The sequence below is a fragment of the Mobula birostris genome, chromosome 3, assembly GCF_030028105.1.
Source record: "Mobula birostris isolate sMobBir1 chromosome 3, sMobBir1.hap1, whole genome shotgun sequence".
Lineage (NCBI taxonomy): Eukaryota > Metazoa > Chordata > Chondrichthyes > Myliobatiformes > Myliobatidae > Mobula > Mobula birostris.
Window position 1 is genome coordinate 31249160 of NC_092372.1, and position 22135 is coordinate 31271294.

Consider the following 22135-nt stretch of genomic DNA (forward strand, 5'->3'; position numbering starts at 1 on the left):
AACCTCCAGCCCCCACCAGGAAGGCCTCAAAGTCCTCCATTTTTTCTGAACACCAGACCTGACCAATTTCCCTCCACCACCACTGTTCTCCACCTTGCGGAACTTGTTCTCACTCAAAATAAATTCTCCATTGGCTCCTCCCACTCCTTCAAACAAAAGGGTAGCCATGGGCATGAGTCCAGCTATGCTTGGCTGTTTGTCGACTATGTGGAACAGTCTATGTTCCAAGCCTACACTGGTGACCGTCCTACACTTTTCCTACATTACATCAATGTCTGCATTGGTGGGGCTTCCTGCACCCACGCTGAGCTCATCGACCTCATCCAACTTCTACCCTGCCCTCAAGTTTACCTGGTCCACTTCCAACACCTCCCTCCTCTTTCTTGATCTCACTGTCTCTGTCTCTTATCCACTGATGTCTATTATAAACCCATGGACTCTCACAGCTACCTGGACTATACCTCTTCCCACCCTGTTACTTGTAAAAATGCCATCCCCTTCCCTCAATTCCTCCATGTCCACCTCATCTGTTCACAGGATGCTTTTCATTACAGAACGAAGGAGATGTCCTCCTTCTTCAAAGAAAGAGGCCTCCCTTCCTCCACCATCAACGCTGCCCTCAACTGCATCTCTTCCATTTCACACATGTCTGCTCTTATCCCATCCTCCCACCACCCTACCAGGGATAAGGTTCCTCTTGTCCTCACCTACCACCCCACCAGCCTCCACTTCCAGCACATAATTCTCCGAAACTTCTGCCATCTCCTACGGAACTGCACCACCAAGCACATCTTCCCCAATCCACCCCCCCCCAACTTCTTGCTTTCCGCAGAGATCGCTCCCTACGCAACTCTCTTGTCCATTCGTCCCTCCCCACTGATCTCCCTCCTGGCACTTAACCTTGCAAGCAGAACAGGTGCTACACCTGCCCCTACACCTCCTCCCTCACTACCATTCAGGGCCCTAAACAGTCCTTCCAGATGAGGCGACACTTCCTCTGTGAGTCTTTTGGGGGTCATCTACAGCATTCCATGCTCCCACTGTGGCCTCCTGTTGTTTCAGTGAGACCTGACGTAGATTGGGAGACAGCTTCGCTGAGAATATATGCTCCCCCCGCTAGAAAAAGCAGGATCTCCCAGTGGCCACTCATTTTAATTCCACTTCCCATTCCCATTCCGATATGTCCATCCATGGCCTCCTCCACTGTTGTGATGAGGCCACACTTAGGTTGGAGGAACAACACCTTATATTCGATTTGGGTAGCCTCCATGCTGATGGCATGAACATCGATTTCTCAAATTTCCGGTAATACCTCCAACCCTTGCCTTCACCATTTCCCATTCCCTTGTCCTCCCCCTTTTTTTTTTCCGTGGCCTTCTGTCTCTTTCACCAATTAACTTCCCAGCTCTTTACTTCATCCCTCCCCCTCCAGGTTTCACCTATCACCTGGTGTTTCTCTCTCCCTTCCCCCTCCTGTTAAAACTACTCCTCCGCCTTTTCTTCTCCAGTCCTGCTGAAGGGTTCAGCCCGAAAAGTCGAGTGTAATTTTTTCCATTGATGCTGCCTGGCCTACTGAGTTCCTCCAGCATTTTGTGTGTGTGAGAAATTGTGATCAGTTGATTGAAAATACAGAGCATAAAAGCCGAAGAGGGGAGCCATATAACTTAAGACAAAGGCAGGGCAAATGTGGGTAACTTGAGAGCTGGAGCGTGAATTGCTGAAGGACTATAATATCTACAGAAACTGGTAATAATGAGAGTAAAGCAGTCCTGTGAAAGCTGAGAGAATTACAAAAAAAATCAGAAATCCTAAATATTGCTGGAGGTTTTAGATCCAGAAAGATAGAATGTCATGATTTTAATGAAAGACATAGATGAAGAATGACAAAAGAAAGAAATCCTTTTGCAATGGCAGAATTAGTTAATGGAAATAGATATCAAGAAAATCTGAAATAAACTTGAGAACAGAACTGTACATGCCATACTACTTTTATAGCACCTTTCACTACCTTACAATGTCACTAAGTATTTCACACACAATACATTTCAAACACATTTTTGAAGAGCAGTCATTGTTGTAAAACAACATGAACTGTAAGTTTATTATGATGTATGGCATGGGGCGGGGTGGTGTTGCAGTGATAAAATCAGCAGAGTATAAAGATGGATGAAATTGATAAGTGCAAGTTACACAACAGTAGGGTAAGACCAAAAAAGACATCTTGAGGAGAAACCTGACACTAATCATGGAAAACAAATAATGAATTAGAATAATTGCTGTAAAATATTACACAAATAAGGTACCTGAAGGCATGGCCTTAGGAGCTGTAGGGGAGATGCCAAAATGGGAATTGGCATTTATGAAAAGCTGGTTTGGTAATGATGAGAAGATAATGGATGATATGCAAATATCAAGCTCACTAAATAAACCCTCAGTATATTTTTTCACAACAAAGAAATGAGACAAACTACCAACAGCATTTGAAAGCTGCAGAAGTGTCAAGAGGAGGAAAATGGAAATTTATTTTATTTATTTATTTAGTGACACAGCATGGAACAGGCTTTTCTGGCCTAGCAAGCTGAGGTACTCAGGCACCACATATTTAACTCTAACTTAATCACAGGACATTTTCCAATGACCAATTAACCTTCTAACCGGTGCATCTTTGGAACGTGGATAGAAACCGGAGCACCTGGAAACCCATGCGTACACGGGGAGGACATACAAACACCATAAGGGTGGTGGCGGAATTGAACTTCTGACTTTGATGCCTTGAGCTGTAATTGTGCCATGCTAACTGCTAAGCCACCATGAGGACCCACGATAAAAAGCAACAACTTGGATGAAAGAGTGGAGTACTATATCCATATTTACAGGTGACATTAAGTTAGGACTAATAGTTATGTAGATGGAAGTTAGAAGTTAAAAAAAAAATCACATAGTCAATAGACATTGATGTCAATTGAAACAAGTATCAGGAGACACTCAAAATTGCTGAGTCTTTACTATCCCTGTTATATCGCATGTGGTGATGTCACGTGTAAGAAAGTGATTGGAGAGAGTTCTGAGCATGTGCAGAAATGATAGCATGATCTGGAACATGGCTTGGTAAAAAGGTGGTTTGGTTTTGTTGCTGTAAATAAAAGTTCTAATTCTTCCAGAACATGATTCTTTACTGTTAAACCACGGTACGTATAAATATATAAGAACACAACATCGCACAGTGTCAAACTTACTTCCAGTAAGTAGGTAATGTATAACTGTGGAAGATGACACTGATGTAAGGAAGTATTATATGATTCACTTTGGATTGAAGAAAAAGACTTAGTAACTTGGAATAAATTAAAACTAACTCAGGAATAAATGGATTTTTTTGTTCATTTGTATAAATCATTAAAGACTGCTACATAGATATGAAAAACAAAAAGTAAACGGAATGAAACCATTAATCTCAATGAGGGTGGAACACACAGGCATGAAAGTTATACTTCAGCTGTACAGTCTTGGAAATTGGCAAATTGCTTCAATTTTGGCACTCAAGAATGATATAATGACTTTAGTAAATTTACCAATAGGCAATGTAGGAACCTGCATTTTGTTTTTTTTCTAGTGTGGGCCTGATCCATTCGAAACTTGACAGCAGTAAATTTGAATTCAGAGGCCTTTAAAAATCCATTTTACTCTGCTTGCTGCACCAAGGCAGGATGTGCAAAGCTATGTTTCCATGCAGGTCTGTCTCCAAGACAACATTCTAACATACAGATACATTGCTGGTCATTCATTGTCACTGGGTCCATATTGAAATAAAAACCCTGTTTTGAGGGAGCACCTTTTCGAGAAAGACTTCAGCAGTTCAAGATAGCAGTTCGCCACTACCTTACAGAGTATTTAGAGATGGCAATTAAACGCTGCCCTCATTAGTGATGCCCAGATGCCAGAAAATGAAATAATGAACAAAACAATATTAGGCACATAGTTATAACGCTACCAAACATTTTGTTATATATTAACTGCAATATATTTTAAAGATATGCCTTTTTGTATTAGATATATGAATTTTAAGAACCAGCACCTTGATAGGCAGCAATAAGAAGCAAACTAAATATTATCAGTCAGAAGCATCAGTAATGGATCTTCTAACGTACCTTGGAACTGCTGGTCCAGCATCTTCCTTGTGATTAACATTCCGTCCTTTTTGGACCCTCCTCCTGCTAGTGTCTGATTGAGAGCCCTCGCATATAACAAAACCCCATCATAAAAACAACCAGCAATAAAATTCACCTGAAAAGTAAAAATGGAAAATGCAATTTTAGTCAACAGCTTCAGTTGGACTGTTTGCTGGGAGTGGGAGGTGGTTGTCTTTACTTGATCTATTCATGAAAGGCTAAACAAATTGGACCTGCACTCTTTGCAGTTTTGAAGAACAAGAGTGGTCTTATTGAAATATAAAAGACCTAAGGGGGCATAGCAGAGTAGGTGTTGAGATAGGAAGATTGGAATGAGGGGACACCAGAGAACATAGTTACTGAATTGGGAGATAGTCATCGAAAGTTGACGTCTATAGGAATTTCTCACAGAGGGGAGTGAATCTCTGGAATTATCTACCCAAGAAGGATGTGCTGGCTACATCACCTGAAGAGCCAGGTAGCTTGCCTGTTCTTGCTCTATTGTTTGTGTGAATAATGGCTAGATCTAAAATCTCGTTGTATGTATATCTTTATACTTATATAGCTAAAGTGTAGTGGGTTCTACAGTTTCTAGCCTATTGGCGAGATAATTTGTGCTTGGAACTATGGGATATTCCCTTAGATCCAGTACCACTTTCAAAGGAGATAACATTTGAAAAGACCAGAGACTTGGTATTTCCAATTCTACAAAAAAACCGGGAACCTCATATCCTCTCCCATTGGATTCCCATCCCTATCCTTAGTATAACCAAAGAATATTAAAAACTTCATACTAAGATTTTCCACACAGTCAGTCTACCCAAAGCACTTTATAGCTAATGAAGGTCTTATAAAGTTTAATCATGACAGCAGTATAGGAAATGCAGCAGGAAATTTGCTCATCATAACCTTAAAAACAATAACACAAATTTGACTAACTATAATAAATATCTATAAAGCTATGTTGAGTAACAGACAGATAATGCCCCTCTTTAGGAACAATGTTTTGTTCTTCAGAAATATACATATGCATCTTGTATATTCTACATTCAGAGCCTCAGATGACTGTCTCAGCTGAAAGATGCTTATTGGAGCACATTCTCTGTATTTCATTAAGCTATCTGCTTGTCTTCCAGTTTCTGGAGCAGAACTTGAACTCTCAACCACCTGACCCATATAGTGGCATCATTATCAACTATGCAACTGCAGGTATAAAGTTTTGAAGCCACAGCAAACGCTTCCTAAATGCTAATTCTCCTACAGTTTATTTTCCGTTTACTTACAGGATATGGACATTGTGTCCAACTTTGGTTGCACTTAAATCACTGCAGCATATATAGCCAGTAATGTGATGCAATAGCACTGGAGGGAGATAGGAACAGGCAAGTTAGAAAAGCGTTTAATTGGAGTAAGGGGAATTATGAGGCTATCAGGCAGGAAATTGGAAGCTTAAATTGGAAACAGATGTACGGAAGAAATGTGGCAAATGTTCAGGGGATATTTGTGTGGAGTTCTGCACAGGTACGTTCCAATGAGACAGGGAATTTATGGTAGGGTACAGGAACCATAGTGTACAAAGGCTGTAATAAATCTAGTCAAGAAGAAGAGAAAAGCTTACAAAGGGTTCAGAGAGCTAGGTAATGTTAGAGATCCAGAAGATAATAAGGCTAATAGGAAGGAGCTTAAGAAGGAAATTAGGAGAGCCAGGAGGGGCTATGAGAAGGCCTTGGCGGGCAGGATTAAGGAAAACCCCAAGGCATTCTACAAGTATGTGAAGAGCAAGAGCATAAGACATGAAAGAATAGGACCTATCAAGTGTGACAGTGGGAAAGTATGTATGGAACGGGAGGAAATAGCAGAGGTACTTAATGAATATTTCACTTCAGTATTCACTATGGAAAAGGATCTTGGTGATTGTAGTGATGACTTGCAGCAGACTGAAAAGCTTGAGCATGTAGATATGAAAAATGAAGATGTGCTGGAACTTCTGGAAAGCATCAAGTTGGATAAGTTGCCGGGACCGGATGAGATGTACCCCAGGCTACTGTGGGAGGTGAGGGAGGAGATTGCTGAGGCTTTGTCGATCATCATCAATGGGGACGGGAGAGGTTCCGGAGGATTGGAGGGTTGCGAATGTTGTTCCTTTATTCAAGAAAGGGAGTAGAGATAGCCCAGGAAATTATAGACCAGCGAGTCTTACCTCAGTGGTTGGTAAGTTGATGGAGAAGATCCTGAGAGGCAGGATTTATGAACATTTGGAGAGGTATAATATGATTAAGAGTATTCAGCATGGCTTTGTCAAAGGCAGGTCATGCCATATGAGCCTCATTGAATTTTTTGAGGATGTGACTAAACACATTGATGAAGGAAGAGCAGTAGATGTATATGGATTTCAGCAAGGCATTTGATAAGGTACCCCATGCAAGGCTTATTGAGAAAGTAAGTGGGCATGGGATCCAAGGGGACATTGCTTTGTGGATCCAGAACTGGCTTGCCCACAGAAGGCAAAGGGTGGTTGTAGACGGGTCACATTCTGCATGGAGGTCGGTCACCAGTGATGTGCCTCAGGGATCTCTTCTGGGACCCTTATTCTTCGTGATTTTTATAAATGATCTTGATGAGGAAGTGAAGGGATGGGTTAGTAAATTTACTGATGACACAAAGGTTGGGGGTGTTGTGGATAGTGTGGAGGACTGTCAGAGGTTACAGCAGGACATTGATAGGATGCAAAACTGGGCTGAGAAGTAGCAGATGGAGTTCAACCCAGATAAGTATGAAGTGGTTCGTTTTGGTAGGTCAAATATGATGGCAGAATATAGTATTAATGGTAAGACTCTTGGCAGTGTGGAGGATCAGAGGGATCTTGGGGTCCGAGTCTATAGGACATTCAAAGCAGCTGCGCAGGTTAACGCTGTGGTTAAGAAGTCGTATGGTGTATTGGCCTTCATCAATCATGGAATTGAATTTAGGAGCCAAGAGGTAATGTTGCAGCTATATAGGACCCTGGTCAGACCCCACTTGGAGTACTGTACTCAGTTCTGGTCGCCTCACTACAGGAAGGATGTGGAAACCATAGAAATGATACAGAGATTTACAAGGATGTTGCCTGGATTGGGGAGCATGCCTTATGAGAATAGGTTGAGTGAACTCGGCCTTTTCTCCTTGGAGCGACGGAGGATGAGAGGTGACCTGATAGAGGAGTATAAGATGATGAGAGGCAGTGATCATGTGGATAGTCAGAGGCTTTTCTCCAGGGCTGAAATGGTTGCCACAAGAGGACACAGGTTTAAGGTGCTGGGGTGTAGGTACAGAGGAGATGTCAGGGGTAAGTTTTTTACTCAGAGAGTGGTGAGTGCGTGGAATGATCTGCCCGCAACGGTGGTAGAGGCAGATCCAATGGGGTCTTTTAAGCGACTTTCGGATAGGTACATGGAGCTTAGAAAAATAGAGGGCTATAGGTAAACCTGGTAATTTCTAAGGTAGGGACATGTTTGGCACAACTTTGTGGGCCGAAGGGCCTGCATTGTGCTGTAGGTTTTCTATGTTGCAACTATCTTCAAGAACTAACTATATTCACCATATACATTTATTAGGAATTGAGGTGCTGTGTTAGTGTGAATTGCATCAAAAAGGTAACATTTTGAGTATAATTGTTGAGTTATATAAAAATAGTTAACAGTACAGATATGAAATAAAATGTACACAAATACATTAATACCAGCACATTTACAATGTAAACAAATTTATAAAACGTGATTTAAAGCATTATAGTACATTACAGTGAGTAAGGCAATAGATAGAGGGGGTTGGAGTGTCTAACTAAAATAGTTAATGAGACTAACTGCCTAGGGCAAAGAAACATTTAAAATGGTGTGAAGTTTTTGTTTAATAGCCCTATCACACTTAGCAGAAGGGAACTTCAGGAAAAGGCAGTTTTTTTGCTGGATGAGTAATGTCCGCAATAATTTTCCTGTCTGCTTCTTTGTCCTGCTTGCTGGGTCCTTTCAGAGGGCAGTGAAGACATAATATTACTGGTGTTGTAAACATCACTGCTTGTTTAGCTGCTGCCTCACAGCATCAGTGACCCAAGTTCAATTCCGACATGGAGTTTGAACGTTCTCCCTGTGATCATGTGTGCTTCTGCCTACTCCTCTGATTGTCTCACTCAACTTGAAAGTGTGCTGATCTGTTGGCTAGTTGGCCACTGTAAATTTTTCCTGGCACTTCAGAGAGTGGTAGAATCTGGAAGGAATTGATTGGAATGTGGGAAAATAAAATGGGGTTGGTGTTGGAATAGTTCCAAAGGTGCTAAATAATTAACTCTCTTATGGGAGAACCCAGAAGTAAGGATAAAGGTAAGTTTTATTTGTCAAATGTATATTGAAATATACATTTGCATTGAATTAAATCAGTACTGTGTTGGGGGTAGCCTTTGGTGACATCATAGCATGCCCACAATTTACTACCCCTAACTGTACTACTTTGGAGTGTGGGGGGAAACCAAAACACTCACAAAAAATCCGCATGGTCATGGAGAGAATATACAATCTTCTTACAGACAGTAGCTGGAATCCAACCTCAAATGGTGATTGCAGGTGCTGTAAAACAATTGTGCTAACTGCTACGTTGCTCTACTGCCCCTAGAGGTCACAGTTTAAAAATAAAGCATCATCATTTAAAACAGGGGCTCTTAACCTTTTCTATGCCATGGGCCCTTTTGGCAGTCCAGTGAAGTCTATGCACCCCTTCTCAAAATAATGTATTTTTAAATATATAAAATAAAATATACACAATTACAAAAGAAACTAATTATACTGAAATAGTTATCAATTTTTTTTAAAATTGTGATATAGTAATATATGTGCTTCTTTATTAGCACATTAAATAACAAGACTATGCTTTTAAAATATAGGTAAGTTAAATTACATTTTATTTGAGATATTTTATATCAACTGCAATGTCATATGAAAATATCTGTGATTTTTGTTGCTGACAAAGTCACAGGTACTGCTGATACTTCTGTGGTTTGTAATTCATAATTGAAGGAAATGCTGAATTGCAGTTCAAGGTTAGTGAAGATAAAGTTGTAATTTTTTTCCCCATCCAAGTTCACAGACCCCAGATTAAGAACCCCTGATTTAAACAAACAAGGCATTTTGTACTCTCCCAGAATGCTGTTAGTCATTGGAACTCATTTCTTCAAAGAGCAATGGAAGCAGGTGAGATTTTTTAAGATAGAGGTGGATCTGTACTTGGAATGATGGACTTGTGGACAAGAATGCAGAGTGAATGCTACAATCTGATCTGCTGTGATTATTGTAAATGGTGAAGGAGGCTGGAGTAACCTTCTGGTCTACCCCTGCTCCCAATTCATAGTTCTTCATGGTCCTGATAAAGGGTCTCAGCCTGAGACGTCAACGGTTTATTCCTCTCCATAGGTGCTTTCTGACCTGCTGAGTTCCTCCAGCACTTCTTGTGTTTTATCAATTCATATAGTCATTTGTACAAACTCTAACAACTGAGACACCATCACTGACCCCTATGGCACAGCTCAGATGACTGGCAGTGCAAGACAGGCAACATAGCAACAAACTTAAACAGGTCACACTCCCACAAACAACAATGCGGTGATGACCAAATGGTCTGTTACTTATTGAGGTTTCCTGAGCAACAAATATTCGCCAGGGAATTGCAGCAGACCAACAGGAAGTTGTTTTGCTTTTAAGTTCTGGCTTTGTTGCTGAAATTCAGAGAAATTCATAATTTTCTCTGAGCAAGGTCACAGCAGTGCCTGTTGCATTAGTCATCTCTCCATCCACGATAGTGTGTTGTGCTTATGAATGGGTCTTTGCTGCACTGATGAAAGATCTTTCTACATATCTCTACCAAAGCTGAGGTAGCACTGTATGTGTGAATAACATGAGCGGTATAGCATTTATTACGAAAGTGATTTAACAGACAGAACTTTATTAGGCACAGGGGTACCTAACAAAGTGGCCACTGAGTGTGTTGTTAATTGTCTTCTGCTGCTGTGCTTCAAGGTTTGACCTGTGTGTTCAGAGATGTTCTTCTGCTATAACATGTGATTATTCAGGTTAACGTAACTTTCCTGTCAGACTGAACCAATCTGGACAGTCTCCTCTGACCTCTCTCATTAACAAGGCTTTTTTGTCCACAGAATGTTTTGCTCACTGGATGTTTTTGTTTATCGCAATATTTCCTGTAAACTCTAAGTTGTGGGTGAAAATCCCCAGAGATCGACAGTTTCTGAGATACTCAAACCACCCTGCCTGACACCAACTATCATTCCGTGGTCACATTTCTTCCCAATTCAGATGTTTGGTCTAAACAACAACTGAACGTCTTGACCATGTCTGCATGCTTTTATGCATTGAGTTTCATCCACATGATTGGCTGATTAGAAATTTGCATTAATGAGCAGGTGTACAGGTGTACCTAATAAAGTGATCACTGAGTATATGTGTGCACAGAAAGCAGTGATTTCCAAGTTGAACATCAGCCATTAAGATACATAGCATTGGTTTCAACAGTGTTAATGGATAAGCGACAACAGTTTGTATGCACAGTGCATTTGTACATGACAGAACACTTTGCAGTGGCAGGCGGGGGGTGGAAGTAAAACTTGACACCATGTAGGATGCAAGGCAAAGTAACTGGCAAAATGCATTATCAAGAAGATAGAATTTTGAAAGGCATTAACTGGAATCAAATGACTACAAAATGAAAATGGCTGAGTGTTACTACTGAAGATAATTTTCAACACAGAATTGAGTAAGAGCATGGAGGGATTTTAAAATGCAAGTCAGAACAATGTTAATTTCCTTGACATTGGGATCTAGGCTGATCTAGAGATGATGGCTCAGAAGGAATTTGAGAAATTATTCATGCTGCAAAGTTCTATGTTGTTAAAATGTATAAAAGGATAAAGATGGGGAAGTATATTAAATTGAGAGAATGGAAGTTGGTGTTTTAACCTGTGAGAGGGATTAAATAGAAACAGAAAAGTACCCTGCTTATAGGAAGAAGTATTCTTGGTGAACTGGTGCAGCTTAAGGTTAAACAGCACTGTAACATACATGTGGCACTAGATCAGTCAAAAGAACAGGATAATGCTGAAGACAGAAGGAGACAGTTGTCATCAGAGTCCAGCAGAATGATCTCAGTTCTGCCAGTGTTATGGCATGGAACTTTAATTCACATATGACCTGAATAGTTATTCATTATGAGTTTCTAAGTGCCTTCTAGGCTCAGATGATCATCTTAAGCTTCCAGTATAGGGACGTTGAAGGTTCAGCCTCCAGCTCAGAACTTGACATGTCAACTGGAGCATTAAGTTGCATATTATTTACCTACTCCATTGAGTATCTTGTAACAACATGCAATGCGCAGCAGGAATTTCGCCTGGTAATCAGCCTGGGATGTCTCCCTCAGCCACGATTAAATTGTTTAAGGTCCCGTGCTCTTTGCCATAACCAGCTGTTATGCTTCAGAACAAAACGTGGAAGAAATTTGTTCAGGTTGCACTCACTAAGTAGGCAGTATAGAAGCAGCTAAATGGTGGGAGCAGAGGTTGGGTTGAACAAGTTAGAGCTTTTCTCTTTGGAACCAATGAGGATCAGAGGCAAACAAAATGATAAGAGGCATAGATTGAGTGGACAGCCAGAGACTTTTTCCCAGGGCAGAAATGGCTAATTCCACGGGGCATAATTTTAATGTGATTGGCAGAAAGTATACGGGGTTGCCAGAGGTACGTTTTTTTACACATAGAGTGGTGTGTGTGTGCAATACCCCTGCTGGGGTGTAGAGGCAGATAAAATAGATAGTCACATGGATGATTGAAAAATGAGGGGCTAGGTAGGAGGGAAGGGTTAGATTGATCTTCGAGCAGGTTAAAAGTTCTGCTTATCATTGCGGACTGAAGGGCCTGTACTGTGCTGTGGTGGTCAATGTTCTATTATTGTGGTTTGTTGAGGAGCTAACTCTATTTGCTGCACTTGATCAAACACCAGAGAATGAAGTTCTACTCAGGAGTTGTTCCGTATCTAGTAATGTGTTCCACTATCCCCCCAGTAATCATAATAATGGAGAAGTTAATGGGGATCTGTTTGCTCACATAATGGTCACTGAATTTCCTAAGTAATATATCAGCTGAGAAGCATATCAAAATAACTCACAGCTATTTGATGCTAATAGAAGATCGGCAGATTCACATATATCTACTTTCATTCTATTCATACAGGTATTTAATAAGGTATTTAAGCTTCAAGGCTGATCAAAACATAATGTTTTGCATTGTAGTATAGCAAAACAGACTATACTGGACAACCTAGCAGAAATAAATCTGAAACTGTGACAAGAAAAACTGTGTTGTCAGTTTATTACTTTTCCTTAGCACGACAGTCCTTGACCAAAAACAAATAAATGCAATTAGCGCAGGCTGCTATAAATTTTTCTGCGTTGCTCAGCAATCGATAAGGAAAATCTTTAAAATGCTTTTAAGGTTTGTGCATTCTAAGCACATCTGAGCCACTTCTTAGGAGTTCATTCATGGGGACATTTTCCATCTTTGTCTTATTGTAAACTTGTTTTTGTAAAGATTGAGAGGAAAAAGACATTTACAATAAAAGCAGGTTTTAAATTTGTTTTTACAATGGAATTATGGCATGGATTTTATTATATGTCCAAACCTCATCCTATATTTTTGTTAAATCTAGCTGTTCGCTACACCTTCATATTCATCCCCATAAATACAATGATCTTCTTCAATCATTTCTTTGGGTAGTGAGTCTTTGGAGTAGTCTCCCCTGAGGTCCCTACTGGATTTCTTCATGACTCTCCTATGATTAATATATTTAATTATTTTCTCTGCAGAAGTGGAAGCATTCTCTCAGAATCCATTCTATCAAAGCTCTTCCTTCAGCTATCAACAACCTACAGTACATTCTTTGGAAAAATAAATAATCTGCTTTATCAGACGTCCTTTCAGATGAACAACTTTCTACTTTGCCACTTTTTAATCCACTTGCTAACTTTTTCCCCCACTATCAAGACTTTTTTGTAAACAGGTTGTATTCATACAGCTTCTCTTCTCTCCTAATTTTGAATTATCTCCAAATCTGGTTCCAGAACATTAACTTCCTTCTTCTAAATTAATCAGTCCCAACACTGCAGAGCATGACCTCTGTTAAATAGCTTAAGAAGATCCAAATACAAAATATATGCTGGTTTCCTTGTCTAGTTTAGCTGCCTCAAATAAAATTGTTTCACATTCATGAAACCACGGTGCCTTTACTTGACACAAAATGCTGGAGGAACTCAGCAGGCCAGGCAGCATCTAGTCCCCATTTTTCTTTTTCGCCAGTCCTGCTGAAGGGTCTTTACCTGAAATGTCAACTGTACTCTTTTCCATAGATGCTGCTTGGCCTGCTGAGTTTCTCCAGCATTTTGTGAATGTTGCTTGGACTTCTAGCATCTGCAGATTTTTTCTTGCTTGCCTTTTTTGGAAATTCAGGTTATGAACTTGCAAACGTTCTGTTCTTACCTCCTATGATTTATCATTGATTTCCTCCCACCTTTTTTGAATGAGGGTATTACAGAGGCATTTTGTAATCCTCCGATATGTCTCCTATAGATTTTAAGAAGATTGCAGCTATACTATTTCTACACCCATTCCTTTTGAGATTTGAGGATACAAACCTTTAGTCCAGAGGACATATTAGCTTACCTAATGCTATTTCTTTAATGATGATGATAGTATTTAATCTTATCTGCTATAATCCTATCATTTCAAGGATCAACTTTATTCACCATATACATTTGAACATGTATTAGGAATTTACTGTGGTGTACTTTTAGTATTAATAGGATGTTCATAGTATCTCTTGTGGCAAAGACTAAGGCAAAGTATCCTTGCAATTTTTCTGCAATATCCTAGTTTCCCATAATCATTTCCTTTGGCACATTCTCCAAATAACTATAACTTCTCTCCTCCTTTGCTGAAGCTCCGTTTCATAGTTCATGCTAATTTGACCTCACTTTTATTTTTGCCTCCATCACAGGATTTTCATTTAATTTTCAAGTTTACCAGTAACTTTTGCCATCTTGGCCTTCACTTTAATTTCCTCCTTAGTTAGCCATGGTTTGCCCTTTCCTCTCACTCCCGTAGAATTTTTCCTTTCCATCGGGATTGCTACTTCTTTTGCCGCAGGTCATGAATCGTCTCCTTAAAATACTTGTCACTGCCTGTCTGCTCTCTTACCTGCTAACAGATTTGCCCAGTACACTTTAGCCAGCTCCATCTTCATTCCATAGTCATTTCAGATTAAAGATCTGAAGATTAGCTTTATTTATCATACACATCAAAACATACAGTAAAATGCATTGTTTGCATCAATGATCAATACAGTTTGAGATGTGCTGCAGACAGCCTGCAAGTGGCACCATACTTCCAGCACCAGCATAGCATATTCAAAATTACTAGGCCTAACTTGAAAGACATTTTTGGAATGTGAGAGGAAACTAGAGCATCAGGAGAAAACCCATGCAGTCATGGGGGAACTTAAAATGTTACACTACCCACTACAGTACTGTGCAGTCCCTCTTCTCTTATGTGGCTTTAATACAATTATTTCAGAGTCAAGTTTTACACTTTGAAACTGGGATTCAAGTTTTGCACTCTGAAACTGGTTGCTGAATTTCATCATGTTATGAATATCAATTTCTGGGGATACACTATTCTGAAATCATTTATTAAACGTGTCTCTTTATAGATTAAACAAGATCTAAAATAACCAGTTTCCTGGTTGGTTTAGTTCCCATTGCTGTAGAAAACAGAATCAAAATCAGGTTTAATATCACTGGCATATGTTGTGATATTGTTGTTTTGTAGCAGAGGTATATTGCAATATGGAGTAATAAAATCTATAAATTCCAATAAAAGGTATATTAAAATATTAAATAAGTAGTGGAAAATGAGGGAAAATACTGAAGAAGAGTTTGTGGGTTCAATATCCATTTAAAAATCTGATTGTGGAGGGGAAGAAGCTATTCCTGAAATATTGAGTGTGTATCTTTAGGCTCCTGCACCTTCTTCTTGATGGTAACAATGAGAAGAGGGCCTGTCCTGGGTGATGGAGGTCCTTAATGATGAATGCCGCCTTTTTGAGGCATCACCTCACCTTTTGAAGATGTCCTGGAGGCTGGGGAGGCTAGTGCCCATGATGGAGCTGGCTGTGTTTACAACTTTCTGCAGCTTTTTCTGATCCTGTGCAGTGGCCCCTTCGCATCAGATGGTGATGCAACCACTTAGAATGCTCTCCACCAACACTAATCTAAACTAATCTAAATGCACTTCTCAAGACATTCTCAAGACATTCCTAAATTTATTAACTCAATCTACATGAAAATTAAGGTAACCCAATAACCAGTGCACTACTCTACACTCTTGTCCTCCTCCTCCTCCTCCTTATTCTTTCATTTACAGTCATTGTGATTTCTGCTTTGGGCTTGTACACCACTCCTACCACTATCAACTTTTTGTTACAAGCTTTTATCTCCACCCAAAGGGTTTCTGCACCTTCTAAACCTAAAGTAATTCTCACTTTGAACTTCATTATGTTTTTATTAGCAAACTTACCCGACATCAATTTCCTTCCTACCTATCAAATATCCCTAAACACTGAGTTCCCAGTTTTGATCTCCTTGTAAACGTCTCCATAAGGTCTATCAGAACAAACCAGATTATTTCTACGTGGATCATATGTGCACTTATATATTGAGCTGATCATTTACCATGTCTATACTCCCTCATAATTTTGTATACCTCAAATTTCTCCTCATTTTCCTCCACTCCAGGGAATAAAGTCCTAACTTATTAGTTCCACACTTGCACCACCCTCTCACTGAAGAGGCTCCCACTCAGGTTTTCCCTTAAATATTTCACATTTCACCCTTAACCTATGATCTCTAGATCTAGTATTACTCAACGTCAGTGGGAAAAGCCTGCTTGTATTTACCCTATCCTTACCCCTCAATTTCTCCCTTCATTCTCCTACATCCCAGGGATGTATTCAACCTTTCCCTATAACTCAAAGTTTCAAAGTTCAAAGGAAATTTATTATCGAAGTACTTCAAAGTAAATATAAGAATCAATTAAAGACCACACCGAACTGGACCAAAAAAAACAAATAATGTGCAAAAGAAAAACAAATCTGCAAATTCAAAAAGGAAAAAAAATATTAAATACATAATAAATAAATAACCAAATAACATCGAGTACATGAGATGAAGTGCCCTTGAAAGTGAATCCATAGGTTGTGGGAACAGTTTAGTCATGGGATGAGTGAAATTGAGTGAAGTTATCCCCCTTGGTTCAAGAACCTGGTGGTTGTAGGGTATTTACTGTTCCTAGGTCCTCAAGTCACAGCAATATCCTGGTAAATTTTCTTTGTGCTCATTCAATCTTACTGATATCTTTCCTGTAGATAGGTGACCAGGACTACACAGATTACTCTAAATTTGGCCACTCCAGCATCTCATATAACATCAACATAACATCTCAACTCCATGAAATAATCTAATTTCAGCAACATCTTGGAGAACCTTTTCTGCAAGCTCTCCAAAGCCTCCACATTTGTCACTGCAAGAAAAATTGCACACAATACTCCAAATATTCTTGGAGCGATGGAGGATGAGAGGTGACCTGACTTAGGTGTACAAGATATTGAGAGGCATTGCTCATGTGGATAGTCAAATGCTTTTCCTCAGGGCTGAAATAGCTAGCATGAGAGGGCCTAGTTTTAAGGTGCTTGGAAGTAGGTACAGAGGAGATGTCAGGGGTAAGTTTTTTTTACGCAGAGAGTGGTGAGTGCGTAGAATGAGCTGCTGGCGGTGGTGGTGGAGGCAGAAATGATAAGGCCTTTTAAGAGACTCCTGGATGGCTACATGGAGCTTAGAAGAATAGAGGGCTATGAGTAAAGCCTAGATAGTTCTAAGGTAGGGACATGTTCGGCAGTGTTTTGTGGACCAAAGGGTCTGTACTGTGCTGTATGTTTTCTATGTTTCCATATGGGCTGACCAGAATTTTACACAACTACAATATGGCCTTCCAACTTTCAAATTTAACACCCTAACCACTGAAGGAAAGAATGCTGTCAATATTTCACCAGGCATGATGTATCCCTTTTCAAATATATTTATTATATTAGCTATCCGTAGTTCTCTAGTATATTTTAATGCATGGGCATTGTTCCTGTAGACCTAGAATTCTTAGGGTTTGATTTTACATATATATTCATTTTTTATTTTAAATACATTACATTACTTGTTTTATAATCTGAAGCAATGTCCAGTTAAATTATCTCGTAAGGACCCAAATGATTTAATAATAATAGTAATAATATTTCTGCCACTTCTGAATCATTGCTCTGGTATTGACCTGTTTATCTCCTGTACTCTCGTAAACCCACCCTTTTTATTTGAATCTTCTCATCTCCCCCTGGTACCCCTCCTTCATCTCTTTCCTCCATGGTCCAATCACTTCTCCTATCAAATTCATTCTTCTCCAGGTCCTTACCCTTTCCACCCACCTGGTTTCACCTATCAGCTTCTAGCTAGTCCTCCCTCCATCCACTATTCTATCCCCTTTCCTTTCTGGTCCTGAAGAAGTGTCTCAGACCAAAACATTCACTTCTTCATTTCCATAGACGCTGCCTGTCCTGCTGAGTTCCTCCAGCATTTTATGTGTGTTGCTTTGTTTTGTTTTGTTATATATGGTTAGTTGGAAGTATAGTCACCATTGGGAAAATAAAATCAGTCATGGACGATTGATGTCAGCAAGTATTTCAAATAGCAAGTTTTTTAAGGAACTTTTTTTTTGCTTTCAAAAACAATTAGTTGTGAAAGAATCTAAAGGATTTAGAGTTGTGACTTCTGATATTTAATCAATACATACAACAAAAGGTAAGCCTTTTAATAGTTTTAGTCTATCTCCTGTGAGTAATACAATTTTTTTAAAAAATAACTGACGGTGACTTAATATTACTCAGAAACAACTCCTATTTATGTAATTGTAGCATAGCCAGTTTTTTTGGCAAATGTTCAAAAATTATAATCAAAAGCTTTGTAAAGTGCACTTGATAAGACCCTCATGGCTGAAAAGAAAGCTTGCTTCTTTTAAGTGTTCTTGTAGGTCTGCAAAGAATTCCAATTTGTATGATTCCTAAAGACAAAGTAAGATGGGGAGATGGCACTATGAATATAACTTGCCAACTTTTGAACTGTAAACTTAACAAAACATAGCAGAATCTTGTTTTCGGTGACCTGTGCATATGCTATGTAAGTTTTGCAATGATTTCCTCAGTTTTAGCATATTCCACCAAAACAGTCTATGAATTCAGAAGAAACTCCAGGTCCCAGGAGTTAACTTTGTCCTGCACATTTTATGCATCTATCCTTTTTAAACCTGCATTGCTTGTTCTCTGTAACCTTAGCAATATATTCTGCATTCAGTTTCTCCCCACAATCCCCTTTTGCACTACCTTGTCATACTTAAAAATTGAATGATCTGTCTAGATGGTATGTACCAAAAAGCTTTTTGCTTTATCAATGCATGTAACAGTAAACCAATTACCACTAACCACTACTTTATTGACCAGTAACTTGAATTAAGAAAATTTAAATGAACAGAAGCAGACAGTTTGGCTCTAATGGAATTCTAGTTGGCCTAGAGTGCAATTCCCAGCTGCCACCATTATCCATGGTTTAGGAATCACATCTCGGCACCCTAGAAGATCCCGACAAATGCAAATTCAGATGTGGCTTTGGCTCTCTGTCCTGGCCAATACTTATTAAATATATTTAGAACATTGGAGGACTTTCTGCTTTTTCGAAGCACAAATATGAATCTAATTAAGTTTGCCAAGTACTCAAGTAGTTCCACAGATCCATTTGAACAGAAAAAATATTTACAATATTTATAATCATTATTATTGAAATTCTACTTGACATTACCAGTGCTAAGGGAGTGAGACATCAATGAATGGTGGTCCCTGGTTGATGACCCTGTAGCTGACTTAAGGGCACTGCTGAAGGTGCAGCAGACAGCAATGCCAAGCAGGAAACATCATCTTCCTGTAAATCTCATCAGAAATTCTACTTGACTTATTTGTAAATAAATGGCGGGTGCTGAGGGGAGATCTGGTAGAGGCTTCCAAGATTATGAGAGACAGAGAATTTCAGTTTCCCAGGGTTGAAATGTCTAATACCAGAGGGCATGCATTGAAAGGAGGTTGGTTCAAGGGGGAACGTGAGGGGTAAGATTTCTTATTAAGAGAGTTGTGGATGCCTGGAATGTACTGCCTGGTATGGTGGTAGAGGCAAATGCATGAAAGGCTCTTAAAGAGATGTTTGGATAGGCAAATGGATGTAAGGAAGATGGAGGGATAGGGACATGGTTGAGGTAGGGGGAATTAGTGTTGGGTGTTTTCGATTTGCTTTTTAGGTGGTTCAGCACAACATTGTGGGCCGAATGGCCTGTTCCTGTACTGTACTGTTCTAGGTTCTATTTTATGAATCACACTTGATCGTTCAGGAGATGTACAGAAAGATAAGTCTGGAGAATGAATCTGAGCTGAATTTTATTACTATAATTATTCTACAAAAGAGGATGTACTTGATAATGCAGCAGTGTGAATATAGTTTAATTCAAGGCAAACTTCAAACCCAAACTCTGGTTCTGAATTACTGATTAATTCATGGGATTGGATACCTGTGGCAAGGCCAACAATTATTCACTATGCTAAATTGCATGATTTGGGGAAATTATTGCCTTACACTGCCCCAACACAATAGCCACTACTCTACATACCATCCTTACACATCTGGAGAAGGATGCTTATGTGAGAATGCTGCTTTTGGACTACAGTTCAGCATTCAACACCATAATTCCCTCCAGGCTTGACAAGAAGCTCAGAGACCTCGGCCTTGACCCTGCCTTGTGCAGCTGGATCCTGGACTTCCAGTCAGATTGCCAGCAGGTGGTAAGAGTGGGCTCCCTCACCTCCACCCCTCTGACCCTCAACACAGGAGCCCTTCAGGGCTGTATACTGAGTCCCCTCCTTTACGCCCTGTATACCCATGACTGTGTCACCATCCACAGCTGTAATCTGCTAATTACATTTGCCAACGATACTACATTGATTGTCCTTATCTCAAACAATAACGAGGTGGCCTACAGGGGAGAAGTCATCTTTCTGACACAGTGGTGTCAAGAAAACAACCTCTCCCTCAATGTCACAAAAACAAAAGAGCTGGTTGTGGATTACAGGAGGAATGGAGACGGGCTAATGTCTATTGGCATCAATGCACCTGGGGTTGAGACAGTAAACAGCTTCAAATTCCTCGGCATGCACATCACCGAGGAGCTCACGTGGTCTGTGCACACCAGCTGTGTGGTGAAAAAGGCACAACAGCGCCTCTTTCGCCTCAGACGGTTGAGGAAGTTTGGTATGGGCCCCTAAATCCTAAGAACTTTCTACAGGGGCACAATTGAGAGCATCCTGACTGGCTGCATCACTGCCTGGTATGGGAACTGTACCTCCCTTAATCGCAGGATTCTGTGTGGACAGCCCAGCGCATCTGTAGTTGTGAACTTCCCGTGATTCAGGACATTTACAAGGACAGGTGTGTAAAAAGGGCCCATAAGATCACTGGGGACCCGAGTCACCCCAACCACAATCTATTCCAGCTGCTACCATCCGGGAAATGGTACCACGGCATAAAAGCCAGGACCAACTGGCTCCAGGACAGCATCTTACATCAGGCCATCAGACTGATTAACCCACCCTGACTTGAATGTATTCTATGTTACATTGACTGTTCTATTTATTATAAACTATAATAAATTACTATGATTGCACTTTGCACATCTAGATGGAGACATAACATAAAGAGTTTTACTCCTCATGTATGCGAAGGATGTAAGAAATAAAGTCAATTCAATTCCCTAAAATGTCATTAAGTAGTGGGTTCTGAGATTGTGATCCAATAATGATGAAGGAGCATAATACATTTCCAACTAGGGATGCTAACAGTACCAATTAACAGAAAGTGACCTTTAAAATTAGTGGCCATTAAAACACAGCAAGCAAAACAAAACACTGTTTAAATTTTTAAACTAACTTTTTATTTACAAGAGAAGTCAATACTGAACAGAATCTATGGACTCACTTTCAAGGACTCGACAACTCGCGTTCTCAGAATTATTTATTTACTTATTATTATTGTTTTTTGTACTGGCATAGTACAGGGGTCCCCAACTTGGATTCCATGGACTCCTTGGTTAATGGTAAGGGTCCATTGCATAAACAAGGTTGAGAATCCATGGCAAAGTCTACCCTTCTTTGCCCAATAGGTGCTTGTCAGTCTTTGTGTGTAGTTTTCTGTCGAATTTATTGTGCTTCTGTTTTATTGTGAATGTCTGTAAGAAAATGAATCTCATGCTGACTTATACATGCTTTGATAATAAATTTACTTTGAATTTTTTACTTTGAGACGGCTTCAGAAATAGGAATATTTAGATCTCAGCAATAGGAACTACAAGGTAGTTGACTGAAACTTTCTCAAGGAGTGATTTTCAATAATTATCTTTTAAAACAATTTAAAGAACATGACAATAAAAGCTGAAAAAATAATCTAATGAGGTTTATCTTTCACTAAAGTGAAGAGTTATCCAGACAAGACTCCAAAAAATGCTAACATTTAAAGTTGACTGTTCCACATTAATACTTCTAACAGTAGTACACCCAGTCTATTCATTATCTACATGTTAGGTAAATTAACTGAAGATGTTGGGGCTCTTTAAGGTAGAAAAATCCAGTGTGAGTAAAAAGGACAAACAAGATAACCACCCATAAACAATACACATTGGTAGAAATAACCATTATTTATCT

The 22135-nt window shown here is 39.7% G+C and overlaps 1 protein-coding gene across 1 annotated transcript in view; it reads right to left on the reverse strand.

The window, feature by feature from the left end:
- The window catches only part of npr2 (natriuretic peptide receptor 2), a 160866-nt gene that overhangs the window by 131173 nt on the left and 7558 nt on the right, over window positions 1-22135 (reverse strand). Inside the window, exon 5 of the mRNA XM_072252432.1 lies at window positions 4146-4281. Within this exon, the coding sequence (XP_072108533.1) occupies window positions 4146-4281 (136 nt within the window). The remainder of the gene's footprint in view (window positions 1-4145; window positions 4282-22135) is intronic.